Genomic DNA, 12317 nt, shown 5'->3' with positions numbered 1-12317 from the left:
CTTAATAATTTACTGGAGAACCATTTGGGGTTTAAGTATAACTTATGTACAGTATGAGTGAAGCGTTCAGTGAGAGGTTCAAAATATAAAAAAATTAAATGTTAATAAATATCTGGGGTTGCTGTACATAACTTTAACCCATTGTATAAGAGATTCACCAAAATTAAAGTATTCCCGGCATTTATATATAAATTCTAGTCGTACTTTATCAAACGCATTTTCAAAATCTGCTATGAAGACCAGGCCTGGTATCTTCGATGTTTCATAGTGTTCAATTGTTTCAAGTAATTGTCGTATATTATCTCCATGTAAAAAACCTGTCTGATCAGGACAAAAAATATCTGGTAAAACCTTTTTTATTCTATGTGCAATGCATTTTGCCAGGATTTTTGCATCACAACACTGAAGTGTTAGAGGCCTCCAGTTTTCTAAATGGACTGGATCTTTATACTTACTTTCCTGTTTAAGTAGTAATGAAATCAGACCTTGTTGAGTACCTGAAAGTCTACCATTTGTATAAGAGTAATTAAAATATGCTAATAATGGATCTTTGAGTACATCAAAAAAGGTCTGATATACCTCTACTGGTATACCGTCAAGCCCTGGTGTTTTTCCATACTGAAAAAATGTTATTGCCTCAAAAAGTACCTCTTCTGTAAATTGGCTTTCGACACAGATCTTTCTGTAAATTTGTTAATTTCATTATTATTATTATTAGGAAAGACATCCTTACAGTTAACATCATTCAGTGGAAATGGAGGTGACTGAAAACAAAACATATGCTTAAAATATTTTGCTTCCTCTTTCAAAATATATTTTGGTGAATCATTAAATAGTACCCGCAAAATACCAGTCTTAACGTCAACAGTGAAGAGGCAACTCCGGGATGCTGGCCATCTAGGCAGAGTTGCAAAGAAAAAGCCATATCTCAGACTGGCCAATAAAAAGTAAAGATTAAGATGGGCAAAAGAACACAGACACTGGACAGAGGAACTCTGCCTAGAAGGCCAGCATCCCGGAGGCCAGCATCCCTCTTCACTGTTGACCCTGAGACTGGTACTATTTAATGCAGCTGTCAGATGAGGCATCTGTTTCTCAAACTAGACACTCTAATGTCTAGTCCTCTTGCTCAGTTGTGCCCCGGGGCCTCCCACTCCTCTTTCTATTCTGGTTAGAACCAGTTTGCGCTGTTCTGTGAAGGGAGTAGTACACAGCGTTGTACGAGATCTTCAGTTTCTTGGCAATTTCTCACATGGAATAGCCTTCATTTCTCAGAATAAGAAGAAAGGTCTTTGTTTCTGGCCATTTTGAGCCTTTGAGTGATGGTTGCTGATAATGGGCCTCTGTACGCCTATGTAAATATTCCACTAAAAATCAGCCGTTTCCAGCTACAATAGTCATTTACAACATTAACAATGTCTACACTGTATTTCTGATCAATTTGATGTTATTTTAAAAATGGACAAAACATGTGCTTTTCTTTCAAAAACAAGGACATTTCTAAGTGACCCCAAACTTTTGAACAGTAAATTATGTGAACAACAGCTTGTGCACAATATCTAAGGAAGTCTCGAGGATTTGCTCGCCTGAGGTAGAGTATCTCATGATAAGCTGGAGTTGGAGCCATTTGAAAGTGGGGTACAGGGCATGTCGTCTCTCCACTATTTCATGGGGAAATTGTTCATTAATAGAGAATGTTGTGTTCTTCATTTCCCTACCCTGTTGTAACAAGGCAATTTTCATAATGTGGTGGGTTAGCATAGCTACGATCAGACGAGGCCTTCCCTCTGCTCTGCCACTGAAACGGTGAGCCATTTGAAAATCAATTGTTTCCACCTGTTCGTCCGTCATCTTGAGATTACGTTTCATGAATACCTTGCCTTTTTCCTCCGTTGACTGATAGTTTTTGTTTTCATCCTCCTTTATTCCCATTATAACAATATTATTTTTGATGAAGTAATTCAGCTTTCGTTGTTTAATTATCATACCGTAGCCCCTCTGTAGTGTCTTTTAGGGAGTTCACGGTAGTTTTCAATATCAAATTTTCCGCTCGTATTTCTTCCGTCATTTTATTACTGTAATCCATTCCTGTTTCTAAGGCCTCAACCTCCCCCAGTAGCCCAGGCAATCGATCCAGTTCTTGTAACTGCCCGTAAGCAATGCTCTATCTTCTGGAGACATAGTTATAAAAACATCCCCCTCCAATGTTAAATTTTGAATTTTAGACGGCGGCTTCCCTTCAGTTTCGCTCGCAGAACTCGAGGAAAGGTCTTCTCTTGTTTGCTTCGATGTATCAGTTTCTTTTTCGAGCATATCAAAATGCTGATCAAGAAATAGTTCCAGATTCTCTATATTATCCAGAATGTTTGTTTCGTAGTTATCAGCTAATCCTCAATTTTTGTGATTAATTCATGGGACAAGCTGTGCCTACCACACTGCCACCTGCCACATCATCACCTTGAAGACTAACCCTGCCCAGTTGCATGGGCTCCGGAGGAGATGACTCGACAGCCTTCGGTGACCTCCGAGAGACTTCCGTCCGACATCTGATCCACTCGAAAATGTGGGCTTCGGGGATTTCCTGGATTCCTCTGAGGCAAGGTGGAAATCAAGGATCAGCGTCGGCGACAGGGAACAGACTCCCTCCCCCTCCTATGTTCCCGTAGCCGCCCATCGATCCGGATGGTCAAGGCTATGAGGGAGTCGAGGTCCAGGGGCAGCTCCCGGGCTGCAAGCTCGTCTTTAATCCCCTCCGACAACCCGTAAAGGAACACATCTAACAGGGCTCCCGGGTTCCAGGCACTGTCAGCCGCCAACGTGCGAAAATCCCCCATGTAGTCTGCCACAGGGTTCTTGGGAAGCCGTGGTAGATTGGGGAGAAACGCCACTGGTAGCGAGGTAATTGACAGTCTTGGGGGTTTACTGTAGTGGCGGGCTGCCTCAGACAATCTGCGGAATTGCTCCAGTAATGTGTTGAAAGCAAGGTATGGAATCCTTTCATCAGACCTTGAAGAAACTCCTTGTGTCTTCCAATGGTGGCTGCCTGGGTGGAGATGGCAATGCAGAGCTGGTTCAACTCTGCTGGGTCAGTTATGGCCAGTTCGTACTATCACAACTCAGGATATGACCCAGATGCAGACACGGGAGGCGGATAGTACAGTTCTGAGATGATTTATTAGAAACACCGGGCAGGCAAAGGGCAGGTCGAGGACAGGGAGAGGTTCGTGATCAGGTCAGAGTCAGGCAGGTACAGGACGGCAGGCAGGCTCGGGTTCAGGGCAGGCAGAATGGTCAGAACTGGGAAAAACTATGGAACAGAACTAGAGAAACAGGAAGGCAGGAAAGAATGCTGGTAAGACCTGACAGTAGCAAGTAACATTAGCTAGCTAGCTACCAGCTCCAGTGTGCAGTTTTCACCGCCAACACTACTGCAAATTTAGTTGACTTTTTGTTAAAGAACCCCTTTCATTCTCTGGGGTAGACAGAAAAGGTGCGAATTAAAACCGACGGTCGACCTCTGCCTGAGATCAGTTTCATGAAGAAGGATGGAAAGCTGAGGGCGTTCAATACCAATTCGTATCAAAAGTATAGCTGGTAAACAGGGAGCCTTTCATCAAGCCACCTGTATTGCTGGCTTTGCCTGCATTTTGGAAAGCCTTGGGCGAAAGAGGGGTACAAAGACCTGAAGAACATTGATCGGTCAGCTAAACGGCAAAACAAAAGCAGGGAGCATATAAATGCCCACATCAGATTCAAGCTTCTGGGGAAAAAGCCGTAGCAATCAGGACGAAGGTCTGCGTGTTCAAACTGCGCAACAACGAGAAAGTAAGAAGAAACAGAGATGTTCTCAAGCGGCCTATCTACACCACTGCGTTTTTGGGCATGTAAAATTAGAGGACACGACGAGACGGGAAAGTTCCGCTAACAAGTACAACTACCGTCCATCGCATCATCCATTAAAAGTTAGATGAATCTTCAGGATTATACCCTTTTTTAAAAAATGTGTTTATAACATTTTCAATTTCAATTTTGTTGTTATTCTGTCTCTCACTGTTCAAATAAACCTACCATTAAAATTATAGACTGATAATTTCTTTGTCAGTGGGCATACATACAAAATCAGCAGGGGATCAAATACTTTTTCCCCTCACTGTATAGAGAACATACAAAAACACTATGGTAATAAAAAAGAAAGACAGCAGGGGTTCAAACTGTAGAACCCAGTTCCTACATTTGAATATAAAAATGGATTTTGGCAAACAAAACTATGCTACCTTTTATCTCTGGTTTTATAAGGCCTACAGTTGCATAGAACTGCATGATGCAAACATGCATAAAGCAAGCTCAGCCCTGTGAGTTCTACTGTCTATCAGTTCTTGACTCTGTGTCTCTCCTCCCAGGGCCAGGAGTTTTCTTCAGTTTTTTAAAACCATGTGACCTGATTAGGAAAAACTGGTCCCATCATAGCCCATATAAAACCTTTTTACAACTGATTAATCACTGTCATACCTTATAGGGTCCAGAGTTTTCCTGGTTAGGTTAACAGATACGGAAAAACTCCGGGCCCCAGGGGGTAAAAATTGCCCCCCCACTCTGGGACCTATGGTGCCACCAGTCTGCTTGCAGTTGTCAGTTATCGTCAGGTATGTGGATGATCAGGGCTTTATTCAGGAATGTTTCTTGGGCTACTTTGATGTGTTAAGTGGACAAGATGCGCAGAGAAACTTGTTGTTCAAACCTATGATGGCGCAGCTGTAATGGAATGTATCTGCTATTTGTATTTCCAGCTAAGTCCTCTCCTGTTCCCTGATTAAGAGATGATGACCACTCCACTCTACTACCATTGTCAACTCTCTCCTGACATGAACTGAAACCAAGTCTCATGTGCCCGCTCATCCACTGGCACGTTGAATGTTTCCTCTCCAAGCACTGTGAGTACCCCTATCAATTTTCTCTCATTACTGTATGTAGAGTCAATCACATACACAATCACATTATTACACATCAATGATTTTACTCCTTGCTTGGACTAACTCATTCTTAGCTCTTTTGTCTAACTGTGTAGTGTGTTGTGTTATTGTTTGTCTTCCCAGTCAAATCCTGTCCTGCACTGAAAGCCTCTGAACACCTCAACTCATGCCTCATACAGGGGCGGAAATCCCGGGGGGGACGGGGGGGACACAACCTCCCCATCCTGGGAAAAATATGTTTTGTTCCCCCCAATATATCACTGTAAACATAACTATGTAATTAAAATAATAGTAATAATACGCAATGAAAGCAATTGTGCTGATTATAGACACTTGATAGCGCGTTTTTAAGTTTCAAAAGATTGCGAACCCCCACCCTTTGCTTCACAATGGTTTGATCCACTGCCAATTCCTTAGTTGGCAAGGTAACAGAGGGTTCCTATCTAGTGTCTGAAAGGCACTCAATGCACGTAACTGACGTGAGGTTAATCCAGTCAATGCGCCATAGCAATATTTTGTTTTATGTTGGCAGGGTTCACACACACACTAGCTGAATTTGCAGAGCTAGCGCGCAAATATTAACTATTAAGCTAGCTATTACCTATTCCATTTATGTGGCGTCGTTTATGTGGCAACCCGAGGACAGACAATTTTTACGCGCTATGCGCTTCAGCACTCAGCGGTTCCATTCTGTGAGCTTGTATGGCCTACCACTTCGTCGCAGCTGAGCCGTTGTTGCTCCTAGACGTTCCCACGTCACAATAACAGCAATTACAGTTGATCGGGGCAGCTCTAGCAGAGCAGAAATTTGATGAACTGACTTGTTGGAAAGGTGGCATCCTATGATGGTGCCATGTTGAAAGTCACTGAGCTTTCAGTACGGGCCCTTCTATTGCCAATGTTTGTCTATGGAGATTACATGGCTGTGTGCTCGATTTATACACCTGTCAGCAACTGGTATGGCTGAAATAGCCAAATCCACTTTTTTGGTCATGTAGTGTATCTATGACCAACAGATGCATATCTCTATTCTCAGTCATGTGAAATCCATAGATTAGGGTCTAATGAATTTATTACGATTGACTGATTTCCTTATATGAACTGTAACTCAGTAAAATCTTTGAAATTGTTGCATGTTGAGTTTATATTTTTGTTTAGTGAAGAATTCGTCATAAACCCCTAGGAATTTAGGCATCCATTGCTCAAAATCTAATCAACTATTTAATCGTCACATGCTTTGTAAACAGCAGCAGTAGACTAACAGTGATATTCTTACTTACGGGCCCTTCGCAACAATGCAGAGAGAAAGAAAATTGAGAAATAATCGAAAAGTAAAACACGTAATAATAAATACACAATGAGTAAAGCTAAGTTTTATTTTTTATTTTTTTATTTAACCTTTATTTAACTAGACAAGTGAGTTAAGAACAAATTCTTATTTACAATGACGGCCTACACGCGGCTAAATACACGGGATACCAGAACTGAGTGGATGTGCAGAGGTACGAGGTAAATGAGGTAGATATGGACATATAAATAGGAATAAAGTGACAGATAATAAACAGTAGCAGCAAAGTATGTGATGAGTCAAAAAAGTTAGTGCAAAAAGGGTCAGTGTATATACAGTGCATTCGGAAAGTATTCAGACCCCTTAACTTTTTCCACATTTTGTTACGTTACAGCCTTATACTAAAATTGATTAAATCATTTTTTTCCCTCATAAATCTACACACAATACCCCTTAATGACAAAGCAAAAATAGCTTTATAGAAATGTTTGCAAAATATTTATATTTTTTTAATGAAATATTAAATTTACATAAGTATTCAGACCCTTTACTCAGTACTTTGTTGAAGCACCTTTGGCAGCCATTTCACCCTCAAGTCTTCTTGGGTATGATGCTACAAGCTTGGCACACATATATTTGGGGAGTTTCTACCATTCTTCTCTGCAGATCCTCTCAAGCTCTGTCAGGTGTGATGGGGAGTGTTGCTGCACAGCTGCTTTCAGGTCTCTCCAGAGATGTTAGATTGGGTTCAAGTCCGGGCTCTGGCTAGGCCATTCAAGGACATTCAGAGACTTGTCCCGAAGCCACTCCTGAGTTGTCTTGGCTGTGTGCTTAGGGTCGTTGTCCTGTTGGAAGGTGATCCTTCGCCACAATCTGTGGTCCTGAGCGCTCTGGAGCAGGTTTTCATCAAGGATCTCTCTGTACTTTGCTCCGTTCATCTTTCCCTCGATACTGACTAGTCTCCCAGTCCCTGCCGCTGAAAAACATCCCCACAGCATGATGCTGCCATCACCATGCTTCACTGTAGGGATGGTGCCAGGTTTCCTCCAGACGTGACAGTTGGCATTCAGGTCAAAGAGTTTAATATTGGTGTCATCAGACCAGAGAATCTTGTTTTTCATGGTCTGAGAGTCCTTTAGGTGCCTTTTGGCAAACTCCAGGTGGGCTGTCATGTGCCTTTTACTGAGGAGTGGCTTCCGTCTGGCCACTCTACCATAAAGACCTGATTGGTAGAGTGCTGCTGAGACGGTTGTCCTACTGGAAGGTTCTCCCATCTCCACAGAGGAATTCTGGAGTTCTGTCAGAGTGACCATCGGGTTCTTGGTCACCTCCCTGACCAAGGCCCTTCTCCCCCGATTGCTCAGTTTGGCTGGGCGGCCAGCTCTAGGAAGAGACTTGGTAGTTACAAACTTCTTACATTTAAGAATGATGGAGGCCACTGTGTTCTTGGGGGACCTTCAATGCTGCAGAAATGTTTTGCTACCCTTCCCCAGACAAAATCCTGTCTCGAAATTCTACAGACAATTCCTTCGACCTCATGGCTTGGTTTTTGCTCTGACATGCACTGTCAACTGTAAGACCTTATGTAGACAGGTGTGTGCCTTTCCAAATCATGTCCAATCAATTGAATTTACCACAGGTGGACTCCAGTCAAGTTGTAGAGTCTCATAGCAAAGGGTCTGAAAACAAATGTAAATAAGGTATTTCTGTTTTTTATTTTTGATACATTTGCAAACATTTCTAAAAACCTGTTTTTGCTTTGTCATGGGGTATTGTGTGTAGATTGATGAGGATTTTTATTTATTTAATCCATTTTAGAAAAAGGCTGTAATGTAACAAAATGTGGAAAAGGGGAAGGAGTCTGAATTCTTCATTTTGGGTAGCTATTTGGTTAACTATTTAACTAACTATTTAGCAGTCGTATGGTTTGGGGTTGGAAGTTGTTCAGGGTCCTGTTGGTTCCAGACTTGAAGCAGCGGTACAGCTTGCTGTGCAGTAGCAGAGAGAACAGTCTATGACTTGGGTGGTTGTAGTCTTTTGAAAATGTTTAGGGCCTTCATCTGACACTGACTGGTATAGAGGTCCTGGATGGCAGGTCATATGATTCACTGTATGGGGTCACAGAGGAATCAAGGGTCAACTCACCTGGCGTGGGGTGTGAGGCTCCTGGTAGCTGGGGAGGATCTTGAGCACCACACTGCCGCTGGCCTCTTTCAGCATCTGCTGGAGCACCTTGGGGTCGTTGCCCACCTCTTTTGCGTTCACCTCCTTGATAATGTCACCCACGTGGAGAAGGCCCTGCTGGTCGATCATCCCGCCGTGGAGGATGCGGGCGATCACCAGCTCTCCGCTCTCTACCCGAAACGTCACACCCTACAAAGGCAAAGATATAGCACTGAGTCAAAGAAGAGTAAAACATCCATGACACTGAGTAGAAGGACTAACAAAGGTATAACAAGGACCGCCATTTTGTTTTTTCATTTCATTAAGAACCATACTCACAAACTGAACAAACAGTTGCACTGTAAGCCACTGTAAAGTAAGCCATTTCAAATTGGCTGCCAGGATGTTCAGCATTTCTTGCCCCTTACTGAGTCTTACCAGGTGCTCTCCAGACACCTTGCGGATGCCCACCATCCTGACTGCGTCTGGGGCTACAGGCTGGGTGTTGAAGGCAGCGTCCATGAAGGAACAGGGGCTGAGAGGAGGAGTCTCAAAGGTCTTGGATGCCACCGAATCATGGGTTTGCAGGAGAGACTGTGAGTGGACAAATAGGGGCAGAGGATAATGATGTTGATGATTGCATGACACATACTGTAGGATGGAATTGATCTAGTAAGATTTACAACTGATCTTAAGAAGACTGCATTCGATACATTAAACACAGTAGCATGCCATCCATGGTAGCTACATCAGTTAGGTCAGTTTCCCCTCAATAAGGTAAAGTTCTTTGAGAATGGGTTAAAAAAACTCAGTATAGAAGTCTCACAGTAGGAGTGCTGATCTAAGATCAGTTTGGCCATTCAGATCATAATGAATAAGAGTACGTGGACAAGAGGGAACTTGTCCTAGATCAGCCCTGATAAAAGCTAAAACATTGAGTGTTTAGACCTGGAAGTGTGGCTCCTTCAGTATGCATGCCAGTTCGTCTGCAGCCTTGTTCCTGTGTGTGAGGGGAGTGAGCTCCTTCAGGATGTCCTGCACCAGCTCCATGTTGTTGTCACTCACCGCCTCCAGCCTGGACTCCTCCAGGTTCTCATGGGCCTGAGGGTAGCTGGGAGATGGGAACTGAAGGTAAAAAACGCTCTTGTTAATAACTAGCAATCTTTGTTGGTAATTTTAGCCTACACTATTTAGCAGACACTTTTATCAAACGCATCTTACAGTGCAGTGTGTGCATACATTTTTGTACTCAAACCCATGACCCAGGCGTTGCTAGCGCCATGCTTTTACCAACTGTGCCACACAGGACCATTAGTACCAAATGAGAGCCAATACGTGCACATAGTCACAGAGTATTCACCATTCACTCAGTTCTTTTCTAGCATTAAAGTCAATGAATTGTAAAAAGACGGGAAACCCCAAAATAAACACATAGTACAATTCCCATTCAGAAACAAACAACAAACGTCTCAGAAGATAAGCATCTGCCCTAAAACAGTCAAATACGCTGTGTGTTTTCTCCCTGTGCTGTGGAGCATCAATATTTTATTTTTATTATGAATATTTCACTTTGTCTCTCATACCGAGGGCACTGAGCCCTCACCTTTTACCGCGACTGGCCTCTGGCCCACCGCCCATGTGGGACTAGTGAACTGAATGATAATGTGTTAATACCCATCAATCTCCAAATGTTTATTTTTGGCTCCCATTAACAGCAAACCCTTTAATTTAAAAGTTTGAAACGCTGCATAGTTCTTAAATGGTTTAACGTTATGTCAACTTATGCTGTCTTAAACCCATTAGATAAACCAGTACATACATAGGTAGGTACAGTATAACTATAGTGTTGATTCAAAGCACTAGATAAATTAATGAGAACACTCAGAAGACTACTCAAATAAGGATCTCTATGCATAGCCGTTACAGTCTGCTGATGCATAGAATATAAAGATAGAATAGTAAATTATAAATGATCTATCATCCTGCTACGTTACTCCCAAACAGATACAAATAGCCATGTTGTTTTGTGGGTAGATTCACAGAGACAGTCATACTCCCATGGGCCTGTTGTCTAATCTCTGATCTGGCAACCATGGGCTGTTTGTTTACGTGAGGGAAAGGAGAGCACCCCTGCTGTTAAACAAGACAGACAGAAAGACAACACACACACAGACAGACACTCACACACACACACAAAGAGAGAGAGCGAGAGTGACACACACACCCACACACATATACAATGTGTATTGGTAAGGGTGGCAAGGCTGGTGGAGCGAGCTTCAGAGAGTGGCCCTTGAACAGGAGAACAACACAGCCAAAGGCAGGTTATGCCCCCATATAATAGCTATCTTTGCCCTCTGCTGTTGTTGTCTGGCTTTGTAAGCTACTTCACAGGCAAATTGAAAATATGGGAGGCTGAAGAATCCAAATAGAGCAAAAGACCTGCAAGTCTGTTGTCATTTATTTAGATACAGTATCCACTCTTAGAAAAAAGGGTTCAAAAAGGCAGACCTGGCTCTCAAGAGAAGACTGCCCACAAAATGAGGTGGAAACTGAGCTGCACTTCCTAACCTCCTTCTCAGTTTCCACCTCATTTTGTGGGCAGTCTTCTCTTGAGAGCCAGGTCTGCCTTTGGCGGCCTTTCTCAATAGCAAGGCTATGCTCAAGGAGTCTGTACATAGTCAAAGATTTCCTTCATTTTGGGTCAGAGGGTTCTACCTGGAATCCAAAAGGTTTCTCCAATGGTTTCTCCAATGGGGACAGTTGAAGAACCCTTTTTGAACCCTAGCGCCACATATTTCCCTCAGTTACTCAGACCCACAAAGAATTAGAAAAAAAATCAAATTTGGACAAACTCCCATATCTATTAGGTGACATACCACAGTGTGCAATCACAGCAGCAAGATGTGTGACCTGCTGCCACAAGAAAAGGACAACCAGTGAAGAACAAACACCATTGTAAATACAACCTATATTTATGTTGATTTATTTATTTTGTACTTTAACACTGTATATAGAAATAATATGACATTTGAAATGTCTTTATTCTTTTGGAACCTTTGTGAGTGTAATGTTAACTGTTCATTTTTTATTGATTATTTCACTATTGTTTCTTATCTATTTCACTTGCTTTGTAAATGGAAACATTTGTTTCCCATGCCAATAAACTCTTAAATTGGAATTGAGAGTGAAAGCGAGAGAGCGAGGGGCTCTGTTCTTTTCTTCAACTGGAGGCATTTGATGCAGTGCTCCCCAAAGAGCTCTCATCTTCTTGTCTCTTCCAGAAAACTCTGTCTGAATGCTCTCTATAGGAGAGAGAGAAAGACCACACAGCACTAATGGGCCAGCGAGTCTGTTCTTTCTCTAAGCGCAAGGAAAATAACACATTATCCCCCAGGACATGGTATTGTAAAAGCTCAGAGCTTCTGTCAGTTCCTAGGCCTCAACTGCATTTGATTGGATGACGCAACAATTACGACTATGTTGTAATGTTAATAATTACAATGTTAATGTCAAGGTTGATTTGTTCATTTCAAAATGAAAGCAAAACAAGTTGCATTGAATAATTTTGATAGTTGACTTTTCATTCTAGTAGCTCTTGTAAAAGTAAAATATTTTCAAACCTTACACGTTAACCCACTGTTCCCCGGGCGCCGAAGACGTGGATGTCGATTATGGCAGCCCCCCGCACCTCGCTGATTCAGAGGGGTTCGGTTAAATGCATTTCAGTTGAATGCATTCAGTTGTACAGATTAGGTATCCCCCTTTCCCTTTCCCTTCACTCGTGGGAATTTGCCTAAATAGGAATAAGGCCATTTTTGGAATAGGGCTAAATTGAAATGTTTTTTACAGAAGAAAAACATTTGCATAACCATGGTAACAATTCAAAGAGAACA

At 42.3% G+C, this 12317-nt stretch overlaps 1 protein-coding gene across 2 annotated transcripts in view; it reads right to left on the bottom strand.

Moving 5' to 3' along the window:
• LOC106578315 (MAGUK p55 subfamily member 2-like) overlaps nucleotides 1-12317 on the bottom strand; it is a 143382-nt gene that overhangs the window by 38282 nt on the left and 92783 nt on the right. For both annotated transcript variants that reach the window (XM_014157001.2, XM_045701985.1), the window contains 3 exons: nucleotides 9370-9546; nucleotides 8860-9015; nucleotides 8404-8631 (listed from right to left, as the gene is read on the bottom strand). In XM_014157001.2, coding sequence (XP_014012476.1) covers nucleotides 8404-8631; nucleotides 8860-9015; nucleotides 9370-9546 — 561 coding nt within the window. The remainder of the gene's footprint in view (nucleotides 1-8403; nucleotides 8632-8859; nucleotides 9016-9369; nucleotides 9547-12317) is intronic.

This window comes from Salmo salar, chromosome ssa19 (assembly GCF_905237065.1).
Source record: "Salmo salar chromosome ssa19, Ssal_v3.1, whole genome shotgun sequence".
NCBI lineage: Eukaryota > Metazoa > Chordata > Actinopteri > Salmoniformes > Salmonidae > Salmo > Salmo salar.
This window is presented reverse-complemented; position numbering and strand designations above follow the sequence as displayed.